This window comes from Apis laboriosa, unplaced genomic scaffold (genome assembly GCF_014066325.1).
Source record: "Apis laboriosa isolate Shangri-la unplaced genomic scaffold, ASM1406632v1 scaffold5_cov152, whole genome shotgun sequence".
Lineage (NCBI taxonomy): Eukaryota > Metazoa > Arthropoda > Insecta > Hymenoptera > Apidae > Apis > Apis laboriosa.
In genome coordinates this window covers 1,203,460-1,225,903 of record NW_025223857.1, presented here as the reverse complement: position 1 = coordinate 1,225,903, position 22,444 = coordinate 1,203,460, and the positions used below count along the sequence as shown (strand labels likewise).

Below are 22,444 nucleotides of genomic sequence, written 5' to 3'. Positions count from 1 at the left end.
TAATTATCATATTATTAATAAAAATTAAAAAAATAAAATTTATAAAAATTAAAAAAATTAAAAATTTTATCTAAAACATATTTTCTTACTTATCAAATATTTTATTATGATTATATATATTTTATAAAAAGGAAATTTAAATATAATAAAAATTCAAGTTTTATTCAAATTATTTAATTTTTTATTATTTTTATGAAATAAATTAATATATGCAGTTATAATGTACATATGTCGATTTTAACAAAATGTGATATAATCTCATTATTCATATTGTCCGCGTTTAAGTATCGATATATAGTCGTTATACATGAAAGAAAAGCTTTAGTTTCTCGAAAAGGAAGTTTAAAAGAAACGAGAAAATCGAGCCTGCTATTAACGAGTTTCATAGTATATCTGTATTCTAAAGATGATTGAAATTACATTTCTTTCTAACTTATAAAATTTATCAAACAATTAATAATTTGATTAATTAATAAAATTTATTTAAAGCATAAATTTTTTACGCTTATAACAAATCTGTGAATTTTTTATGCAAAATCATAACAATCATGTTAAATACAATAAAAATAAATTTGAAAAATAAAATACAAAAATCGAGTAAAATTATAAAACTTAATAAAATCGAGAACAAAAAACCAATTTCAAAAACTTTACCAGGTAAAAAAATAATTATAAGAAAAAATATAAAAAATTCATCCATATTGAGTTTAAATTTTTTAAAATAATAAATATTTATTATTGAAAAAATGTTGTTTAGTTTTTTTATAATATTAATATAGTTTTTCAGTATCCAATAAGTAATGAAAGAGATCATAGAGTATATGTTTGGGGTATGGCAGATCATGGTGCTCTTGGTACATTAAAATCAACAGTGTACGAAAAAGGTATTTCTTTTATTCCAAAACCTAAAAGATTGTCTTTTGGAGAGAGGCATGATGTAACAAATATTGCTTGTGGTTATGGTTTTACTGCTTTTGCTGTGAGATCCAATGATAAAAATATTTTATATGGAAGTGGAATAAATACAGATTCACAACTTGGTAAGAATTATATTAAAAACTATTTTTAAACTAGAGATAATTTATTATTAATTTATTATATTAAAATTTAATTTTTCATAAATTATTTATATTTTTAATATAAGAAATACATATATTTCAACATTCTTAATATGCTATTAGGTTTTGATGAAAAAGATAAAAAATTTCCCAATGGTTTAATAACTGAACCAAGATCTATTAATTTACCAATTAAAGATTCTTCTACTAAAGTCCTAGATATAGCAGCTGGAAGAGCACATTTACTTGTATTAACAAACGAAGGTTTATTTACATTAGGAAATAATGCATATGGACAATGTGGTCGTCCTATAATATTGAATGAAAATTACGAAAAAAGTACAGTTATTCATCACATACCTAGCATTAAGGGAAAAAAGATTAAAAGTATAACAGCTGGCCAAGATCACAGGTATAGAAATTCTTAACATTAGATAGATATAGTTCATTATAATATTTGAGAATTCTCCCTTATTGCTATATGATAGCATACTCTTGACAGAATCTGGTGAAGTTTATACCTTTGGTTGGGGTGCAGATGGACAAACTGGATTAGCACATTATCGAAATGAATATAGGCCAAGTTTAGTAAAAGGAGATTTGGCTGGACAACATATTATAAAAGTTGCATGTGTTGCAGATTGTGTATTAGCACTCAGCGGTATCTGCAATATTCATGTATTAATACTATAATAAATTATAAACTTTTTTTTATATAAAAATAATATAATAAATAGATATCATATATGATAATTACAGATAAAGGAAAAGTATTTGGTTGGGGTAATTCTGAATATGCACAATTGTTTGTAGAAGATGGAAATCAACAAGTGAATATAGCCACAGAGATAGATAAATTGAAACATTTAGGTCATATTATAGATATTGCTTGTGGTGGTTGCTTTTGTATGGTTTTAAACAGTAAGTAGTATTTATAAAATTATGTGTTTATAATTATGATTTACAATAATTTAATATATGAATATTTAATAGACACAGGTGATGTTTATGTATGGGGTTTTGGTATTCTTGGTTTTGGTCCTAAAATTACAAAAATTGTGCAACCAACTTTAATTCCAGCTACACTTTTTGGAAATAACGCATACCAAAAGAATACAAAAGTAAGTCCATTTTATAATTAAAAAAGATAGAATATAAATAATATTTTTTTTAGGTGATAAAGATATTTTGTGGTATGAACCATCTTGCAGCTTTAACAAATACTGGTGATTTATATATGTGGGGTTGTAACAAATTTGGATCTTTAGGATTAGGAGATTGTAAAGACCAATATTTCCCCTTGAAGGTAAATTTATTATTATTGTTTATTATTATTGTATTGCCAATAAAAAGTAATAAATAATAATTAAAATATGATAATTTTTATTATAGGTCAATGTAGGAGCACAAGTAAAAAAAGTTGCTTGTGGAATAGATCATACAGTTATTCTTTGTAAACCTTTTATTTAAAGCATAGTATATTCTCTGCATTATAAATTGATAATATATTATTTATAAAAGTTATGTACAAATTGTTATTTTATTATTATTTCTGTTATATAAAAATATTGTATACGTAGTTAATTATTTTTAATTTTATAATATATTACACAAAATTAAATTGATTAATAATGCATACATATTTCTAAACAAAAAATCATTATTCAAAAATATAATACTTGATACAAAACTTTTTATTGAGACTTAAAGCTTATTTTTTTTTTATCTATTATAATCATTTTATTTTTAAATTTATTTATAAAATTTGTTAATTAAATAATATCATATATTTAAAAAATATAATATTATTATTAGAATAAAAGAATTAAATGCAATTTTAGTTGCTCCACTGATACATACCATGTTTTCGTAAGATATAGTGTATTTTATTAAATTGGGAACTCTGCAAACTCGAAAATCTGAAAAAAAATTTTAATTATAATAACATAATATAATTTTTATTAATCAATATATTGATAAAAAATATAATATGATTTTTATGTACTAATACATTGGAAATGAATTAACACCATGATGGAATTTCATAAAACATTGAAATATAATTTTTACTTACCAGTACATTGATAAGAAATACTGGAAACATTTGAAGCTATCGATATATAAAGTGGTGGACATTCATGAATAAAAATAGCATCACTACAAGAAACAGTAATGCTGTATTCTTCATTTGATATTGATACACATAATTGTGATGCATTTGTTGTATTGATATCTAATGGTTCTCGTGACGAACATATAATTAAACTATCTGATTCAGTACTTTTAATCTAAAAATAATATATATTAATATATTAATATATATAATAATATATATTAATTATATTATTATATATAATATATAATTATAATTATTATAATTAATAATTAAAAATATTTACCTTTATTTTTGTCATATTACTGTTATCACTGTTATAAAAATAATTAGGATGTAATTTATAAAAATTAATACCATTTGGTTTAACATAATCATCATATGAATTTGAAAATCCAGATGAGATATAATCTGATCCACACTGTGTATTAATCAAGCGTTTGGGAACTATAACATATTTTATAAGTAATAAAGATATTAAAAAAAATTATAAAATTAAAATTTTCCTATTAAAATTTTTTAAATTTTATATTATTTAAAGTTTTCCTATTTTACCTTGATTTATTCTTGGAATAACCATGTTAACTATTGGTTTTAAAGTTTCTTCTGTATCTCCGATGCCAATAGAAAATAAATCTGTTGTATGATTGTGAGTTAAATCGAACCATGGATCTTTGGATCCATACGCCATAATAAAAATCATTGTATCTGAAAATGTTAATAATAAATTATTAAAAATATTAAAAATAAATTTATCTAGCTTAAAAATTCATTACATATCTAATATATTTATGTACAATTATGTACAATTTTTACCTGGAATTTGTTCTCGCATTCGCGATATAATTTGCGAACAATATTCTTTATCAGTTTTAGATATATCAGAAGTACGTGGAATAATTAAAACAATATCAGAACGTGCACCACCAACTCCACGAGTACGTTCGGTATTAAGTTTATTCATCAGATACATTTCTAATTTCATGAGTGATTTAGGCAGATCAAAACCATGAGTAACTAAAAAAAAATTACATATACAAAATAATATATTATAAAAAAGTATATTATAATTAATTCTTAATTTCAGATTAGTACATACTATTTTTATAATGCGATGAATTATAAGCGTGAAAATCCAAAATGTTATAAGTGCTATTAATCATTGGTATTCCATTGTGACCATTTATTAATGTAAAGTTGGAATTAAATTGATTTATGTCTACATTTTCTAATAAATATGCAAGAATAACTTTTATTGCAGAAAATTCCCAATTTGTATCCAAAATGATTGTCAAATCAATAGATATCTGATTAAATTTATATAATTTATCTGTTTCAACGCATGAAAGATCCCTATTCATTTGTAAAGCTATAAAAGTATTAAAATAAATAAATTTTTGAACGAAATAAATTTATTTAATTCAATAAATAATTCTAAATCATTTATATGAAATTCTATTAATACTTACGCACATATTTTTCTAATTCATTTACCGCATTTTCTGAAAACTTTTTTATTATTACATTTTCGAGCGTTGCTTTTGCTAAATCAGGTTCTAATAATAAAGCAGCACTATATGTCTGAAAAAATTAATAACAATAAAAAAAATTATTTCATTAAACAATTTTTAAATTTTTTCATAATATCTATTAAGTTTCACTATTGATATGTTTTTGAAAAAAAAAAATATCCCATTTTAATATGAAAATGTTAAAATAATTTACCTCTGCAATCAATTTTTCATGTGATGCAACAGATGTAAATAGTTTTCTTCGATTACATGCTCTAATGGAAGAGTCAAAGACTCCTAGTGAACTATAATACATATCAAAAATTTGTGAAAGTTTTAAATTAGGTATTGTATTGTACCATTTATAAGTTTCATTGGCTAAAATTAAGCCATCTAAATCTCCTCTAATTTCTGCTGTTGTCATCTCATATTTATTATTAGAATTTAAAAAATACCATCGTGGCAAAGCAGTAGAATTCCAATTACCAGTTGCTCCAACACTAATTGTTTTGTCATTTAGAGGACCTTGTCTTAAAGCTACTTCTGCTAAATCTCCTACAATTTTAATAATAAATATCGTATAATTATTTTAAAAAATAATTTATCAATGATTTATATTTTAAAAAATTAATGTTACCAGCAAAAGTAGCAAACCATTTATTTTCTATAGTCAATTGTTTTAAAAGTGAATTGTTTTTTTGCAAAATATCTGATTCCAAATCATAAAGATTTACTAATCCTGGTTCTGTAGCTGCAGCTATTCCAGCAAGCACTAATCCAAAAGAAGTTGCACCCCATCTAAGAAGATTATTAGAATTATTTTAATTTAAACAATAAAATTAACTTATTTTCTTCAATTATTTTCTTTTTCATTATTTAATTTTATAATTCTTCAAGGAATCATAGACTTACGGAGTTTTTACAACGCCATTTTCCACAGGACATTTACTAAGAACTAATGCTGATAATCGAGCACTATCTGGATGATTAGGTGGTGGATCTTGATAAACTGAGTTTGGATCAACCATAGTGTGTTCATCTTTATTTTTATGCTTCATATTTTTTCTGTATAAAAATTATATCTTATTCCTGATAATATACCATATCGATTACATTATATAATTTTTTTTACTTACATTTCATCAAATGATAAAGTTTCTACATCATTAACAATATTTTCAGTTTTCATCTTATGCTTGTCTTTAACATTTCTTGGATATCTATAAGTATCTGCAAATCTACAAACTTTTGTTTCGTCTCCTCGTTCATAGATTTCAACGCTACTTGATAACATAAAATGTAGTGTACACTATAATATAAATAGTATTATTAGTTAAGTATTTTATTATTTAGTTATACTTATAGAAATATATATATGTAAATATGAAAAATATACTAAATCGTATACATACTCTTTCAACATCTGTAATACTATTATTAGGAAAGTTGAAAGCATTTCCAGGTATAAGACGTAGAGATTGAGCAAAACGAAAAAATTGATGGGCATTCGGTGCATAGGGTGATATTCCATCTTGAGTAGGAATCGAAGGATTTGGAGCAATACCGTCTTGTCGAAAACTGTAAATGAAATATTAATGAAATTTTTTTTTTAATATTATAATCTGTTTAAAATATGAAAATTACCGATGTAGAATTGCTATTGACAGAGTTCTTAGATCCATATTAAGACCCTCCGTATTTTCAATTTTACGAAGTATTGCAATGAATGTATTTAAAGTATGTGGCAATCTATTATCTCTTTCCAAAAGATATTTATTTTCATAACACTCTCGAAGAGACGATGGAAGATTTCTAAGTGCATTTTCTTGTGCGTATACAGCTAGGAACAAACAATAATGAAAATTTAAAACATTAGATTAATTTAAATTTTATAATATAATTCAGCCACAAAAAATACTTACTTAATGTAATAAAAATAAAAATATACAAAAACTTTGCCATTTTACTGCAACTGAAAATGATATAATATGTAAAATTAATAAATTTTTCATAATAATTTTAATAATTTGATATCATAAAAAAAATTAATAGCAACTAACATGAAATAATATAAAATATATTACATCAAACTGTTATATATATTTAATTAAAAAAAATAATTATATTATGTTTAAAAAAATACATACCACAAATAATTTTTTACTTTTTTTTAATGCAGTATATATGATATCCCTTCAAATTCATTCAGTAAAGTATAACACCACACCTATCTTGATAGAATAAAACCTATCATACAGATAAGATAATATGATATGTTATGAGTAATAACTTCTTATTTTATTACAGGTATCTTTTTAAAAATAAGTATATATATTCAAATTCCAAAAATATATTAAAAAAATCAAACAATTAATTAAACATACATTAAATACATCTATTTTTATATGCTCTTTTTTTAAATTAAATACATTTTATTATACAAGTCAATAAATCTGTATTAGAAAAATCTAATAATTCTTTTCTAAATTAAATTAATATTTATAAGATAGTATAAAATAGTATGTGTAGTTGTTAATTAAAATTGATAATTAAAAAATGTATAAACTTTGCAATTTTATTTTAAAAACTATATATTTCTATTGATATTATCTTATCAAGTTTTAAATAGTGTACAATCTTTTTTTTATTTGTATATGACAATGAATCATAAAGATTTAAGTAGATATGGATAACAAGGTGTAAATGTTAGATTTTCAATAATATAGAATAAATCTCTAACATAATTATGATATTTAATAAAATTGTATTATTAATTATTTATTGCGGTAAGTTACTACAAATTATAAATATAAATATAAATATAAATAATAAATATAAATTATAATATATTTTAACAGATAAATAAAATAATAAATAAAATATATAATAATATATAAATAAAATAAAATAAAATTAATAAAATATAAATAATAAAAAGATAAATTAAGTTGTAAACTATAATATTATTTTAAGCATTTTGTTTGTAACAGAATTACAATTAATATGGACACAAACAACTATACCCAAGTCACTTAGAGAATGTTATAAAAATAATGTCACATTGAATCCTCCCATTCCATTAAATTTACGTATATTAGTTGATATCATACAGAAAATGGAAAAATATTCTTATTCAACAATAGATATAAGAACAATGTCTTCATCAATATTACACAGGTTAATATATATAGTTATTGATATATCTAGTATTTTGACTGAAAGATGATAAACATAATTAAACATAAATTATAGATTTAGATTTGATGGTATTGAATATCACAAAAATATTCAAACTACAGAAAATATATTACCATTCAGTGGAACTGGAATACAACGTATTAAACACAAATTGATAGAAGAATTAATTCCAGGCAAAGCAGAAATTTTACCAGTTCATATACTTTCACAGGAAGAACGTTGTATACTTCACCAGGCTATTTCAAGCTCAATTTTGTTATTTGATAATGAAAATAAATATAAATTATATGAACAAATTCCTCAAACTGAAAAATTAAGAGGTAATTATAAAAAAAAGACAGATATTTATAGCAATTAAAGTAAAAAATTATTATATAGGTAGAATGCTTACTGATACATGGAATTATCCAAGACAACAAGGAGTGATTCTGACACCATGTGGTACTATTGCCCCTGGAATAATTATAGGAGCAATTGCTGCATCTCTTCAACATCAAAACATTGCTGTAAATCAATTGGTTACAAATTTGGAGACATCAGGTACAACACATTATTATGACTCTCCCAATAAAATATTATTTAATAATGCTTTTCATCTATTAAAAATGAATTCTACAAATATATATAATTTAAAATATGAAGAAGAAGTTGAATTTATTCTTCCAAGAAGTCAAATAATTCATAAACCATCTATGTGGTATAATGTTTTAAAATCATCATCTATGAAAATTGATAATATATGGTTAACAACAATTGCAGGCAAGATATATTATTATACTAATAATTACAAATTTGTTAGATTTGATATCAAATAATATAATATACAAAGAATTTTTATCTAGGCGAATTAGCAGAAATGGTTGTGTATCAAGGACCTTTAGGAAATAATATGACTTTTGGCGCAACAGGATTCTGGCAAAATATCATGCGTCCAACTATTTATTATCTCACAAATTCATATAAAAATTTTGATGTAACTCGAGCTGAATTAATAGGAGGCATTGATGGTAAATTAATAATATTTTATTTTATTTTCTGAATAAAACACTTTACAATTTGTTTCAGGAATGATAATTTCAAGTTATTTACAAAGTTGGATTCAAGACTTTTACAGTCTTCGACTTAGTCAAATTTTAGAAATGTATTATTCATATGAAGGTGTTGTATTCAATACAAACGTAAAAGCTTGCGATCGAATACAAACCTTCCAATATGCAGTACCAAAGACTATTTTAAATGAACAGGTTTGTCACAATTATTAATGAAATTAGAGAAAAAATATAATACTTTAATGTACAAATATTATTTGTAATAGACTTATGCCATAGCTCAGACATTAGCTTATCGTAAAAGCATCGCGTATATTTCTCCTGAAACATTACAACAAATGGTTGACTTTGCAACTGAAAAATTTTATACTTATGCAGAAAATCATTTATTTCCTGAATTATCTTGTCGTCAAATAAATCAACCACAAATAGAAGCAATAATCATATTTGATGGTGCATGGACAATACAATATACGATAGATTTTCTTGCGTAAGTATATTAATATAATTTTATACTTTATATTTTTATTTCCAAAGTTCTTTGTGTTTAGAATTTTAATACAAGATTTAGATATATCAATGTATGGATCAAAAATGGGAATAATACACAGTACTTCAGGAGAATGGTTATTAAATATAACAAATAGTCCATCAATTGCATTTCAAACATTAAATAATTTTACAAATGCTATGTGTAAGTTTTAACATTTTAAAAATATTTATATATAATTTTAACTGATCATAATCATATATGATATGATTCTAGGGTCTACACAATTTAATTATATGCAAGTTTTAAAAACAGTGTTTTCCTATCTAAATAATACTTGGGAATACAATCATAAGCATCATATAATTGGAAATCTTGGACAAGTAGTTATATTATTGGTTCCATTAGCACATATATCTAATAACGAAAAAGAATCTATAATGACATTATTGCATCAATTAAAATACAATCATCCAGGTAAGTATATGAATTTTATATAATTAAATTTAAAAAAATGTTAAAAATAATAAATTTTGATAATTTTTTCTTTATAACATAATTTACAGATGTTCATTTTATATATTATGTATCAAGATATAATGAAAATTTATTTGAATCATTTATTTTATCAAATGAAGATTATATGATAAAAAATTCCAATATTGATGCCATTATTCAATATGTGTTAAAAAGTATGTTTTATTATTAAACTACTTAATATAATATTATAAATATAATACTTAATATAATATTATAAATATATATTCACATATTTATATAAAATATATAAATTTTTAGTTCCACGAGCACTAAGACCTGCAACAACTTTAAGCTTAAATAGTTCAAAAATTCCTCAAATAGAAGATTATATAAGTCCTTCGAAATCAGTTACTTATAGAATACATTCACATTGGAAACAAAATATGAAAAAAATATTAATTAAAGTTTGTATAAAAATATGCTATTCAATGACTTTTATAATTTTTATTTATTTTTACTCTAATAATTTTATAATTTTGTAGATTCATACTTTTGATTATGGTACAATGAAAGTCTGTATGTGGATAGCATTTGAATCCAAAAATAAAAAAAATTTGCAATGTATAGAATTAGCTGGTTATAAAGAAATTACATTAACTGATCACTTTAAATGTATCAGTAATTCAGCATGTCCTAATTTGTATCTTCATATCCAAAATGTAACTTCTTTATATAAATGTGCAGGTAAATATTAATTATATAAAAAAATATATCAAATATGATGAATATATATATATACAAATAACAAAATTTCAGAAATAGATTGTAAAACACCAGATCAAGTAAGGTTCATCATAAGAATAAATCAACAAAATGTTGATTATAATAATTCTGCAGATCAGAATGTAATATCGATCTTATTATATATTTTTATCTTATTTATATTTCGAATACTTATGTGAACTTTATTATATAAAATAAAAAATTAATTTTTCATTTCTTTTACTAATTATTTATGAAATTTTTTATTATTTAATATCATAATTTACTAAAGAAAATATAATTTCCATATATTATATATAAACTTACTTTATTATTATTTTAAAAAATACAAATTTGTACTTACAATTATTCAAATAGATTAATAATTGCTATATGCATATTCATATACGAATTTTATCAAAAACTGAAAATTACTTGATGCAGCAAGATTTCCTAATTCAGGTTCTACCAAAAGCATATCAACTGGAGGGAGAAATTCATTTACTTCACCTCCTATATTAAAAATAAAACAGAAAAAATAATAATAATTTTTTTTAAAAAAATAAAAATTATTTTCTTAAATGATTAATAATTTACCCATAAAGTGTGCGAGATCCATTAGCTTAAAAAATATAGTTTCTTGTACTTGTTGTTCAGGATTTTTTCCTATAGTATCCCATTGATCTCGTTTAGCGGCTCGTGCCCAAATTTGTAATTTTAAAGACACTTTTTCATCTTCTTGTTCCATATATTTCAGCAAATCAAGAGCTTTTTTAAAATCATATTCATTTGCCTCAATATTATCATCAGATGTATATAACTATATCAATTATATATTTGATATATGTTAAATATAATATAAAATAAATATATTTTTTAATTAAAAAAAATACCGTAATTAATTCTGTTGGTGTAAATACTCGTAATTTTTCTACATCGTAACCGTACGTCGTAAGTAATTGAGTTGGTAAGTCTTCCTGATGAGCTATCAATGCCAATTCATTATCAATTCTTTTCACACAGTCTCTTATTTCTTCTTCTAAATCATCCGAAGCAAGAAGAGCCAATTTTGCTAAAGAAAGCATGGACTGTAAATAAAATGAATTTATAAATAAAAATATTTAAATAACTTAAAAAATAAAATAAAATGTATTTGTACCTTCTTACGTGTCACTAATTCATTTTCTTGAATTGCTAAAGAATGAAGCGTATTAGCAGCAAAACGTAAATCATCCGTAAGAGCAGATTGTACCCATGATAAAGTTGGATGTTCAGCCAATTTTTCTGATAATTCAATTGTACCATCGCGTCTACATTTTTCTACTAATTGACCCTGTCGACCATCTTTTACATACCTGTATTCAAAGATTAAGAATAAAAATAAGAATATTTCACTTCTAAATCATTAACAAATTTCTAAACAAATTTACCATGAAAATAAAAATCCCACAAAATCTTGAGCTGCAAATTTTTTTATATATCCATCCAATCGATTTTTATTATTAGTTAATTCACATATTTGTATGAGAGATGCAAAATCACAATATTTTTCAGCTAACATTGCAGCATTATCGTACTGTTCTTCTTTTACTATAAATTATTTGTTATAAATATTTTTTTTTTCAAATATTTGTTTAATTTAAATAAGAATACATACTCAATGGTTGAATTAGATTCATTCGATCTGTTTCATATTGTTTCAAAAGTATTTCAAACTTTTCTGTACCCTTAACACTTTCCAAATGACATTTTCGACCATCCAATATTAAATCTATATAACTTACTAACTGTTCGTACAATTCGTTCCTTACAGTTGAATCATTGGTTCCAGTTATGCCATGTTTAAGAGTTAAATTATACTAAAACAATAAATTATATTGACAAAGATTTTTTTTAACAATTTTTACAATAAAAAAATAATTATACATGTTTAAATATTAACCATTGTAGTAAGACAATTTCTTAATCCATGTCTTCCAATTGCTGCTGTCCAAGGAAGATATTCAGTTATACCATATGAACATCTTGTAGGAAGAAATCGTTCAGCATTATGTTGTCGATATTTCATTACTTCGTGTAGTACACCCTATTATTAACGCGTATTTAATAATTTCATATTTTTATTTTGTTGTTAATATCGCATTGGATTTATTGTACTTACTAATAATATAGCATTTACTTGCATAATGTAATGTGCTACCTGTTGAATAGGTCTTTCAGATTGAGTTACTTCTGATGCATTATTCACTAAAGTAGGAAGAAAACGATGCACAGTACTAACTTCGCGATAAAATATATCACGAGCTGTTAATTCATCAGATACATATGATTCAGGACTTAAAGTTTGTTCTATTATTGTATCTATAATATCTGCATATCTTTAAATAATTTATATTAATCTTTAACATAAAGAAAATTCATAAAAATATAACTTGAAGAAACTTACTTATTTTGAAGATTATATATAGTTAACGCTGCAATTATTTTTTCTGCATATTCTTCAAGAACATATGGTGTAGATATAATTATTCCCCTATATGTAACGGCACAAAACTAAATTAAAAAATATAATATAATAGTACCATTGACTTAATTTAGATATTCAATTACAATTTTATAATAAATTAACTTACTCTATTCCATAAATCATGTTCTTTTAAAAATATTATAAATAAATCTATAGCTTTTTGTTTTCCTTCTAATTGATTAGGTATTTGCATTGAAGTAACTGCATTTATTGTCATGGCTGAAAATAATGTGATTATTAAAATTTATATAACATACATATATTATATTTAATATAAATAAAAAATTTAATTACACAAATCTCTATGATTTGACCAACGTGGATCATTTGCTGGATAATCATCTATCAAATCTTTAGCAACTTTTAAAATCAGTGTATCAAGATTAGCATCTATATCCATTATTGGTTCTTCTTGCAAAGGAAAAAGTTGTGTTAAAATTTCTTCACACTGTGCCTATAGCAGAAAGACTTTTAATGATTATATTTCTCATAATTATAATTTTATAAAATAATATAATTTAAAACAAATTTACTCTATTTTGTCGTAAACTAAGAAGAAATGCAGCACGTAATTGTGTAGAGTTATCAGAACTATAAAACATATCTTGAACTTCTTCATTACTAATAAGACTAGTAAAATTTTGTGTCGAATTAGATCGATAATTATAATCTACACTTGTATTAATATTATCTGTGTAACTCCTAAAAAAAATTTATTTTATTCTTAATAAAATTATTTATTTTTAAAAGAATATAAATAAAATGAAAACAAACATATTAAAATCTTGTGATATAAAATCTGATGGCATAATAGAAACTAATCCAAAGTTTTTAGTAAATAAAACTGGAGTTCCTGAACACAATGCACCACCAAGAATACTATCATCCCCACCTCGCACTAAATCTATTTTGTCTTGTTCATTTTCAGATATACCTAAAATATTTTCATTTAAAAATTTGAATAATATTTTATAACTAAAAACAAATAATCTCTAACTTACAATTCACAACAAGTACTTTATATTGATTATATATAATAGCTTCCCAACCACATAATATAAAGCGATAAGAAACTAAAGTTGATTCAGCATCATTATGATATGAAATAGGATCGATTTTAATTGGTATAAACCATTTAAATGTATTTGCTAATGTTGTACCAGATAATTGTATCAAACCTACAATATTTAATTATTGTATAATATATAATACATAATAAAAAGTATAATAATTTTATTTTTATTTTTTCAATCATTACCTAATGCAAATTCAATAAAAGATGATGCATCAGCACAATAAGCTGCCATTAAAAAGACTATTCCTTCATTACATGGTTGCATATCAATCAGCCAAGTTTCCATGTTTTGTGGATTACATGCACTCGATTCCTAATTATTAAAATAAATAAATAAAGCACTTCTTCCTTATATACACAATATTTTACATACCCAAATTTTTCTTTGGAAAGTTTGTGAAATAATATGTCCAATATCTTCATCAAATTCTATTTTCTCTTGTTCATTATAAGGAAAAGACCAATATTGTAAAGATGAACCAGCTAAAATGAGAACTCTTGATCCTCTATCTCCTAAGGTTGTGCAAGTAACTTTTACTAATTTCTATGAAATAAAATTAAATCTTTCATATTCTTGCATTATGTTATTAAAATTATAATAAAAATATTGCACATAAAATTTACTGTTTCTGTAACTGGGGATTGAGGTATAGCACCAAAGATAAGAGAAGTCATTCTTCTTCCTATACCTCCTAGCCATCCTTGACTTGTTCTAAGAACCTGACAAGTAACACTGTTTTTACCACCAATAAATTGTGATTGTAACAATGCTACTGTACATGTGGTTGTAGCTAAAATACAACCATGACCAGGAATGTAAGTAAGACAATCAACTTCTTGTCCAGCAAGTTCTGCACTTGTTTCTACGGAAGATCCTTCATGTGCAACACTAACCCAAAAACGTACAATACCTTCAGGAGAAACAGCCATACAACTAGGTACCTAATTATTTAAAAAATTTTAATTTTAATTTAATTTTAATTAAAGCTCAATTTAAAAATAAATAATGATTTTAGTACCTGATAGCCTGGAGGCAGCCATACAGCTACACATTCTGCTTTATGAGCTAAATCACTTTGAGGTAATAATAATTCACGACACTGACTTTTAAAAGTTCTTTTTTGTTTTGAATCATGAATGGTAGTCTTACATTGCCATACAAGTAATCTTCGACCACATACAAGCCAAGCCCAACCATCTATTGAAATATTAACACTGACTGCAATATTTCTATCTACAAATGTTAAAGCCTCTGTAACAAGTACAGGTAAAGATGATCCAAAGCTCTCGACTACATGGTTTGGTGATTTACATATTATTTGTACAGACTGATTTGATCGCCCAGATACACTTATTGTTCTAGAAATAAAAAATTCATTACAAATAATTTTAATCCAAACTAGAAATATTTGTAAAAGACTTACGAATTATTTTTTCTTAAAGATTGAATAATTGACATACGCTTCCGCGGAGATGTTAAATTTCTTCCCAATGTATTTCCTATATTCGTTCGATCCATCGCAATTTCTTTTTTATTTAAAACTTCATATCAAAAGAATGAAAAATTGGTTTATATATAATATTTTAAATTATATAAAAAAATCTTAGTTTTTTTTTTTACATATATAATGTCATATACATAACATGTTTTATATATAAAACATGGTAAAATGATTACATTATCGTTTTAACACAACAATAAAAACCAAAATTAAATACAGATACTGATAGCTTGATCAAAAAATTCAATTTCAAAATTTTTATCAATATATGATATATTATTAATAGTTTTATAAATGAAATAAATAATAATTTCTTAATACAATAATTTTATATATAAAAATTTCACAACTAATGTTAAATTTATATTTAGAATCAAAAAACAATTGTAAGTCAAATATTTCTAACCTATTTTATAAGATAATATTTAAAAAATTTTTGAAATTGTATTAATATTTCTGATTCTATAATGAATTCAAATGCATGTAATTTAAGTTGAATATTGGCATTTTATTTACACTTATTATTTTTCCTTCTGTCATTCAAATTTTCAAATTATATTTAAAATTATTCAAAACATACGTAGCATTTAAAATCTAAATAACGAATTTTAAATCTATACTTTCACGACTATCTGATATAAAAAAATGAATCCTATAATTATTTTAGGGATTTTAATTTTTTTATTCCATTGGGTATCTGAATATAGATCTAAAATTACTACTTAATTTTTATTTTCATGCCATCTTACGTTTATCGAAAGAAATATAATAAACTTCTATAAGAGAAATCTTTTCTTTATATTTATTGCATCATGCAATAATAGTAAGTAGATGATGTGGAAAACGTGTAGTTAACATCATATTATTTTAAAAATATTGATGTATATTGATATATTCAATTGAATATTTAGAAAGAATATAACAAATTGGCAAAATGATTGATATCAAAGCTGAGGAAATTAAAAAAGAAACAGAAGTTCCGCTGAAAAGTGCAAAGCAGTTACAAAAAGAAGCAAAAAAGCAAGCAAAGTTGGAAAAGTTTAAGCAGAAACAGGAAAAGAAAGAAAGCGATAAAATTTCAAAAATTAAGGAAAAAAATGAGGTAAAATTGTTAAAATCTTTTAATTTTCTTTATTTTTTATTGCTAATTTTTTTTAATATATTCTTATTTTTTTAATTAATTAAGTAATTCATATTTATATTTCCACAAATAAAACTTTCATTTAAACTAGATATTTTTACTCTTAGAAAATAGAAAAAAAAAAAGAATCTAAAGAATTAGCTATATATACAATAAATACACTTGAAGGAGATAAGAAAGATATTACATGTCCAATGCCTGATGCATATAGTCCAAAATATGTTGAAGCTGCATGGTATGCATGGTGGGAAAAACAAGGTTTTTTTAAACCTGAATATAAAGTATGTAATTAAAAGATATTTTGATAAAAAAATTAGTTTAAATATTTATTTTCTTTGTTTGTTATTTTCTTATTTTGTAATTTTTATATTAAATATATATTTAATTATTATTAATTATAGAAAAAAAACATATTAGAGCCAAATCCTAAAGGAAAATTTATTATGGTGATTCCACCACCTAATATAACTGGGTTTCTTCATCTTGGACATGCTTTAACTAATGCTGTAGAAGATGCTATTACAAGATGGTAAAGCAATGCTTGAATATATATTTTAGAACCACATGATTCTTAAAAGTAATATAATTTATATAATTTGTTTAGTTTCTGAATTGCAATTTAACAATTTACATGTAATAATTTATGCAAAAAATGTTTATAATTTTTTAGGAATCGTATGAAAGGACTTACAACATTATGGAATCCAGGTTGTGATCATGCAGGTATTGCTACTCAGGTAGTAGTTGAAAAAAAACTTTGGAAAGAAGAACAAAAGACACGCCATGATATAGGAAGAGAAAATTTTATAGAAAAAGTTTGGAAATGGAAAGAAGAGTAAGTGTAAATATGGATTTGCATAATTTGAATATACACATTTGTGTATAATTTATCAATTTTAGAAAAGGAAACAGAATTTACCTGCAATTAAGGAAATTAGGTGGTTCATTTGATTGGGATCGAGCCTGTTTTACAATGGATCCAAAATTGTGCCGTGCTGTTTCAGAAGCATTTATAAGATTGCATGATGAAAATATAATATATAGAAGTAATAGATTAGTCAATTGGTCCTGCACTTTAAAAAGTGCTATTTCTGATATAGAAGTTAGTAACTTTAAGTAGTAATACCTTAATTATCTATTTTTCAAATTATCTGTTTTATGCAGGTTGATAAACTTGAATTAACTGGTCGAACATTACTTTCAATTCCTGGATATCAAGAAAAAATAGAATTTGGAATTTTAGTATTATTTGCTTATGAAGTGATAGATTTTGAAAAAAAAATAATAGTTGCTACTACTCGCATTGAAACAATGCTTGGAGATACAGCTATTGCTGTTCACCCAAAAGATAGTAGATATATTGATTTCATTGGAAGATATGTACAACATCCATTTTGTGATAGAAAGTTACCAATTATAGCTGATGAATTTGTAGAAATGGAATTTGGAACAGGTATTTTTATAACATTTCCTAGTTAATATTTTTATAACAAATTTTTTAAAACAGTAATATATGGCATAAAATCAATCTAGGTGCTGTAAAAATTACACCAGCTCATGATCCTAATGATTACGAAGTTGGAAAGAGACATAATTTACCATTTATAACTATTTTTGATGACATTGGAAATGTTATTGGAGATTACGGACAATTTACGGTATGCATAGTTTCACATGAAAATTATACGTTTTGTTTTAATAAAAATCGATATTTTTTCAATAAAATTATTCAGGGTATGAAACGATTCCATGTTCGAGCAGCTATAATAAAAGAATTAATTGCAAAAAATTTGTTCATTGAAATTAAAGAGAATCCTATGGTCGTGCCGATATGTAGTCGATCTAAGGATGTTGTCGAACCATTAATAAAACCTCAATGGTAATTTGATATTTACACATATAATAATACTTATTTTTATTATCATTTAATGATAAAATAAATTTTTCTTTTAGGTATGTAAAATGTAGCGAAATGGCCTCAAAAGCAAAGGATGCAGTAAAATCCGGTGAATTAAAAATTATTCCGTCTCGATATAAAAAAATTTGGTATCATTGGATGGAAAATATTACAGATTGGTGTATATCTCGGCAATTATGGTGGGGTCATCGTATTCCTGCTTATTACGTTAAAATAATTAATCCTAAAACTATAAAAGTCAAGGTAATTTTAGAGAATATTAAATTACAATTTTTTTGAATTTTATTATACAAATTCATGTTAGCTAGATGATGATTATTGGGTAAGTGCGCATTCAGAAAATGAAGCTAAAAAAAAGGCTGCAAAACAATTAGGTATATCTGCAGATAATATTATTGTTGAACAAGATCCTGATGTATTAGATACATGGTTCTCTTCGGGTCTGTTTCCATTTTCGATATTTGGATGGCCAGATAAAGTATGCATACGAATAATTTATTTTATATGATTAATTATTTTACATAATTTGATATTAAAATAAAATAATCATATTTTAGACAGAGGAATTTGAAGCATTTTATCCTGGTACATTATTAGAAACTGGACATGATATTTTATTTTTCTGGGTAGCAAGAATGGTCTTTTTAGGTCAAAAGTTAATAGGAAAATTACCATTTAAGTATGTAAATTTTTATTCTTACATTTGATTTTTTAAAATTTAATGTATTTATATATATATAAATGTTTTCATATATTCTATATATCCTATTTAAAATATATATATATATATATAAATATTTTTAAAACAGAGAAGTTTATTTACATGCTATGGTACGAGATGCTCATGGAAGAAAAATGAGTAAATCATTAGGAAATGTTATAGATCCTATGGATGTAATTAATGGAATATCATTAGAAGTATGTATTTTATCTATAATTTTTTAAATTTTAACAAGACATTTATTGTCATTTTATATATCACTTTTATTTAGGATCTTCATAAACAATTGATGAATTCAAATTTGGATCCAAAAGAATTTAAATATGCTATTGAAGGACAAAAACGTGATTTTCCACAAGGGATTCCCGAATGTGGAACTGATGCTTTAAGATTTGCACTTTGCGCTTATACGATGCAAGGTCGCGATATTAATCTTGACATTCTTCGCGTGCAAGGATATCGATTTTTCTGTAATAAAATATGGAATGCGACGAAATTCGCTCTTATGTATTTAGATTCTAATTTTAATGATGATGTTCAATCGGTAAAACCTAATTTTAATATTAATAGCTATAAAGAACTTTTAAAATTTTTATGAAATTTTTTATTATAATATTTGTACTTTTTTCTTCTTTTTTTTTTGCAGACAAATGACATTATAGTAGGTGACAATGATTGGTATCAAAATACTTTAAGAGAAAAATGTGTGCAAGAAGCATTAAATAATTATTTGGCAGATTATCCTTATTTAGATGGATATAATCCTTCACAAATTGATACAAAAGTTTATCAAACCTTTATCACACTTGATAATGATTTTACTAACTATTCTCATTTACATCGTTGGTATAAACATATGGCATCTTATAATGATCAAGAAAAATCTATGTTTCATGCAGAGAAAGGTAAAATATTATCTCAATGTGGTTGTAAAATACATGATCACAATAATAAAAAAAAACAGGTAATTTACATTGATTTACTAATAATTATTAGTGATTTAGATATTAATAAATCAATCTTAAAAATCAATATATAAAATAAAGATAATTTAATTCATTTTTTTATCATTAGTTGCATTGTGAATCAAATATAGACTCTTGGATGCTTTCTCGCGTAAGTTATGCAATAAAGACATGTAACGAAGCAATGACGCAATACGATTTTCCAACCGCCACTACTGCTTGCTATAATCTTTGGCTATATGATTTATGCGATATTTATTTGGTTTGTATATATAATTTACTTGTAAAATAATTCATCATACATTGTGATTATTGATTAATCATATTTTTATTTAGGAGTATTTGAAACCAGTATTTCAAAGTGATGACGTTGAAAGAAAATATGCAGCAAAAAAAACTTTATTTAAAACATTAGATATAGGATTAAGACTATTAAGTCCTTTTATGCCATTTATAACAGAAGAACTTTATCAACGTTTGCCTCATAAAAAACAATTTTATCCTAGTATTTGCGTTAGTCCATATCCAGAAGTTACAGAGGTATTAAAATTTTTTTTTTTTAATTATTTTCTTTCTATAATATAAAAAAATTTAATATGATCATTTTATAGTATTCTTGGAGGAATGAAGAAATAGAAAAAGATGTTGATTTTGTCAATAAAGTAATAAAAAATATTCGATCAACACGTGCAACATATAATTTACCAAATAAAATCAAGACTGAAGCGTTCCTTGTATGTAATTCTAATAGCTTAAAAGAAAAGCTTTTAGAATATCAATTGTTGATAGAAACTTTATCTTATTCTACACTTAATACAATAGAACCACCAACAGGATGTGCTATCATTACTATCACGGATAAAATTCAAGTTCATCTATTGCTAAAAGTAATTATTAACATAATTATTATTAACATAAATTAGGAAAATAATTTTATTATTTTTAATTATAAAATTTGATATGTATTCATAAGGGTTTGATCGATTCAAAGAAGGAAATAGAGAAACTTAGCAAAAAACAGGAGCAATTAATAGATGTTATTCATAAAATTAAGCAAGCAATGGAAATTCCTGATTATAATGTTAAAGTACCGTTGGATGTACAAAATAGTAATACAGAGAAGCTAACAAACAATGAAGGAGAATTGCAACGAATCATTGATGCATTGTCGGTATTACGAGAAATATAATACTGAATTCTTAGATTTTAGAATTTCATTTTCATATTAATTTCTTATTTATTAAATTATACTTTATTTCATGACATTATTATTTATTATTTCTATCCTTTGATGAATATTTCTACAGAAAAATAATTTCTACTATAAGTAGGATTCGTTTAAGTTAAAAATAGAAAGCAAATTTAGATGATCAATTTTAAAAGATCGATTAGTAATTTTTTATAAAATAAAATATATGAGATAGAAAGCACATAATTTTACAAAATAAAAGAAAGAATTGTCTTTTATATTGATTTATTATAAAGCATTGCCAATATACGCAACTATTAATTTTACTATATTTAAAATCTAATAATGATTTAATAATTTCGTATTGAATTTGTTTCGATCGATTATTTCTATTATATATTGATAACAATTAATTCTGAAAAAATGCAAGTTATGCAAGTTGATGAAAATAATTATGTCAAAAAAAATTTAATTCAAGAACAAATTATATATAACTTTATCATATTACTACATGTAGTAATATGATAAGTAATATAGTAATATATTTTCAAATATATACATATATAATATATATAATGTATATGTTTATGTTTTAAGAATTGTAATAATATTAAACATAATAATAATATTTTTTATAATTAATTTTCTTATAACTATATTTTGCATTTTAATTAAATGTATCGATTGAAACAAACTTCATTTCATTTATTATTAAATTTACAATTATAATTAAAGAAATAATAAT

General features: G+C 23.6%; 5 protein-coding genes across 12 annotated transcripts; 3 read left to right on the top strand and 2 right to left on the bottom strand.

Moving 5' to 3' along the window:
• Nucleotides 1-548: 548 nt before the first annotated feature.
• LOC122717828 (RCC1-like G exchanging factor-like protein) lies at nucleotides 549-2,586 on the top strand. Of its 2 annotated transcripts, none has more exons than XM_043942269.1 (8): nucleotides 549-657; nucleotides 780-1,040; nucleotides 1,182-1,470; nucleotides 1,547-1,719; nucleotides 1,818-1,979; nucleotides 2,052-2,179; nucleotides 2,233-2,364; nucleotides 2,451-2,586. In XM_043942269.1, exons 1-8 carry the CDS (start codon nucleotides 549-551, stop codon nucleotides 2,526-2,528), a joined length of 1,332 nt encoding a protein of 443 aa, XP_043798204.1. In that variant the 3' UTR covers nucleotides 2,529-2,586. The 2 variants fall into 2 exon arrangements, with proteins under 2 accessions (XP_043798204.1, XP_043798205.1); XM_043942270.1 differs by having other exon boundaries at nucleotides 598-657; nucleotides 788-1,040.
• A 28-nt stretch (nucleotides 2,587-2,614) lies between these two features.
• Nucleotides 2,615-6,937, bottom strand: LOC122717827. The gene is made up of 15 exons (XM_043942268.1): nucleotides 6,830-6,937; nucleotides 6,605-6,654; nucleotides 6,327-6,522; nucleotides 6,095-6,260; nucleotides 5,819-5,991; nucleotides 5,595-5,747; nucleotides 5,320-5,480; nucleotides 4,897-5,237; nucleotides 4,641-4,752; nucleotides 4,271-4,540; nucleotides 3,988-4,188; nucleotides 3,727-3,879; nucleotides 3,458-3,618; nucleotides 3,133-3,346; nucleotides 2,615-2,977 (listed from the first exon to the last, which is right to left on the bottom strand). Exons 2-15 carry the CDS (start codon nucleotides 6,642-6,644, stop codon nucleotides 2,841-2,843), a joined length of 2,478 nt encoding a protein of 825 aa, XP_043798203.1. The 5' UTR covers nucleotides 6,645-6,654; nucleotides 6,830-6,937; the 3' UTR covers nucleotides 2,615-2,840.
• Nucleotides 6,938-7,338: 401 nt separating this feature from the next.
• On the top strand, nucleotides 7,339-10,897 carry LOC122718311. Of its 4 annotated transcripts, none has more exons than XM_043943228.1 (14): nucleotides 7,340-7,468; nucleotides 7,673-7,859; nucleotides 7,935-8,200; nucleotides 8,259-8,420; nucleotides 8,526-8,639; nucleotides 8,723-8,887; nucleotides 8,946-9,124; nucleotides 9,196-9,419; nucleotides 9,481-9,623; nucleotides 9,696-9,896; nucleotides 9,986-10,111; nucleotides 10,218-10,363; nucleotides 10,442-10,643; nucleotides 10,716-10,897. In XM_043943228.1, exons 1-14 carry the CDS (start codon nucleotides 7,429-7,431, stop codon nucleotides 10,859-10,861), a joined length of 2,301 nt encoding a protein of 766 aa, XP_043799163.1. In that variant the 5' UTR covers nucleotides 7,340-7,428; the 3' UTR covers nucleotides 10,862-10,897. The 4 variants fall into 4 exon arrangements, with proteins under 4 accessions (XP_043799161.1, XP_043799163.1, XP_043799162.1 ...); XM_043943227.1 differs by having other exon boundaries at nucleotides 8,523-8,639; XM_043943226.1 differs by having other exon boundaries at nucleotides 7,339-7,468; nucleotides 8,259-8,639.
• LOC122718310 (nuclear pore complex protein Nup133) lies at nucleotides 8,272-16,351 on the bottom strand. 3 transcript variants are annotated; one of them, XM_043943225.1, is made up of 21 exons: nucleotides 16,346-16,351; nucleotides 15,688-15,805; nucleotides 15,283-15,622; nucleotides 14,888-15,205; nucleotides 14,637-14,807; nucleotides 14,447-14,576; nucleotides 14,190-14,366; nucleotides 13,963-14,122; nucleotides 13,722-13,890; nucleotides 13,483-13,642; nucleotides 13,295-13,407; nucleotides 13,108-13,214; nucleotides 12,823-13,039; nucleotides 12,604-12,747; nucleotides 12,319-12,520; nucleotides 12,092-12,251; nucleotides 11,821-12,016; nucleotides 11,555-11,749; nucleotides 11,259-11,481; nucleotides 11,026-11,174; nucleotides 8,272-8,384 (listed from the first exon to the last, which is right to left on the bottom strand). In XM_043943225.1, exons 2-20 carry the CDS (start codon nucleotides 15,780-15,782, stop codon nucleotides 11,041-11,043), a joined length of 3,411 nt encoding a protein of 1,136 aa, XP_043799160.1. In that variant the 5' UTR covers nucleotides 15,783-15,805; nucleotides 16,346-16,351; the 3' UTR covers nucleotides 8,272-8,384; nucleotides 11,026-11,040. The 3 variants fall into 3 exon arrangements, with proteins under 3 accessions (XP_043799160.1, XP_043799158.1, XP_043799159.1); XM_043943223.1 differs by lacking the exon at nucleotides 16,346-16,351 and adding an exon at nucleotides 16,282-16,341; XM_043943224.1 differs by lacking the exon at nucleotides 16,346-16,351 and adding an exon at nucleotides 16,172-16,294.
• A 260-nt stretch (nucleotides 16,352-16,611) lies between these two features.
• On the top strand, nucleotides 16,612-21,773 carry LOC122717845 (valine--tRNA ligase). Of its 2 annotated transcripts, XM_043942291.1 has the most exons (18): nucleotides 16,612-16,867; nucleotides 17,014-17,187; nucleotides 17,308-17,435; nucleotides 17,577-17,741; nucleotides 17,807-18,008; nucleotides 18,071-18,359; nucleotides 18,440-18,564; nucleotides 18,640-18,785; nucleotides 18,860-19,067; nucleotides 19,129-19,302; nucleotides 19,382-19,503; nucleotides 19,634-19,742; nucleotides 19,817-20,089; nucleotides 20,192-20,509; nucleotides 20,620-20,772; nucleotides 20,847-21,050; nucleotides 21,122-21,397; nucleotides 21,484-21,773. In XM_043942291.1, exons 1-18 carry the CDS (start codon nucleotides 16,700-16,702, stop codon nucleotides 21,697-21,699), a joined length of 3,450 nt encoding a protein of 1,149 aa, XP_043798226.1. In that variant the 5' UTR covers nucleotides 16,612-16,699; the 3' UTR covers nucleotides 21,700-21,773. The 2 variants fall into 2 exon arrangements, with proteins under 2 accessions (XP_043798226.1, XP_043798227.1); XM_043942292.1 differs by lacking the exon at nucleotides 16,612-16,867 and having other exon boundaries at nucleotides 17,167-17,187; nucleotides 17,308-17,483.
• Nucleotides 21,774-22,444: the final 671 nt, after the last annotated feature.

What these genes read in the sequence shown, in the direction of transcription:
- LOC122717828 (XM_043942269.1), top strand. Translation starts at nt 549, where the DNA reads ATGTTAAATACAATAAAAATAAATTTGAAAAATAAAATACAAAAATCG. An exon ending in CTTTTGTATGGTTTTAAACA is followed by an intron (nt 1,980 to 2,051) that starts GTAAGTAGTATT and finishes AATATTTAATAG; the next exon opens with ACACAGGTGATGTTTATGTA. An exon ending in ACCAATATTTCCCCTTGAAG is followed by an intron (nt 2,365 to 2,450) that starts GTAAATTTATTA and finishes TTTTTATTATAG; the next exon opens with GTCAATGTAGGAGCACAAGT.
- LOC122717827 (XM_043942268.1), bottom strand. Translation starts at nt 6,644, where the DNA reads ATGGCAAAGTTTTTGTATATTTTTATTTTTATTACATTAA. An exon ending in AATGGCGTTGTAAAAACTCC is followed by an intron (nt 5,481 to 5,594) that starts GTAAGTCTATGA and finishes TAATCTTCTTAG; the next exon opens with ATGGGGTGCAACTTCTTTTG. An exon ending in ATGAAAAATTGATTGCAGAG is followed by an intron (nt 4,753 to 4,896) that starts GTAAATTATTTT and finishes TAATTTTTTCAG; the next exon opens with ACATATAGTGCTGCTTTATT.
- LOC122718311 (XM_043943226.1), top strand. Translation starts at nt 7,429, where the DNA reads ATGATATTTAATAAAATTGTATTATTAATTATTTATTGCG. An exon ending in TCTTCATCAATATTACACAG is followed by an intron (nt 7,860 to 7,934) that starts GTTAATATATAT and finishes CATAAATTATAG; the next exon opens with ATTTAGATTTGATGGTATTG. An exon ending in ATTAAAATACAATCATCCAG is followed by an intron (nt 9,897 to 9,985) that starts GTAAGTATATGA and finishes CATAATTTACAG; the next exon opens with ATGTTCATTTTATATATTAT.
- LOC122718310 (XM_043943225.1), bottom strand. Translation starts at nt 15,782, where the DNA reads ATGGATCGAACGAATATAGGAAATACATTGGGAAGAAATTTAACATCT. An exon ending in ATATCACAAGATTTTAATAT is followed by an intron (nt 13,891 to 13,962) that starts GTTTGTTTTCAT and finishes AATTTTTTTTAG; the next exon opens with GAGTTACACAGATAATATTA. An exon ending in GGATCTCGCACACTTTATGG is followed by an intron (nt 11,175 to 11,258) that starts GTAAATTATTAA and finishes TTTTTAATATAG; the next exon opens with GAGGTGAAGTAAATGAATTT.
- LOC122717845 (XM_043942291.1), top strand. Translation starts at nt 16,700, where the DNA reads ATGATTGATATCAAAGCTGAGGAAATTAAAAAAGAAACAGAAGTTCCG. An exon ending in ATTTATGCGATATTTATTTG is followed by an intron (nt 20,773 to 20,846) that starts GTTTGTATATAT and finishes ATTTTTATTTAG; the next exon opens with GAGTATTTGAAACCAGTATT. An exon ending in AAGTTCATCTATTGCTAAAA is followed by an intron (nt 21,398 to 21,483) that starts GTAATTATTAAC and finishes TGTATTCATAAG; the next exon opens with GGTTTGATCGATTCAAAGAA.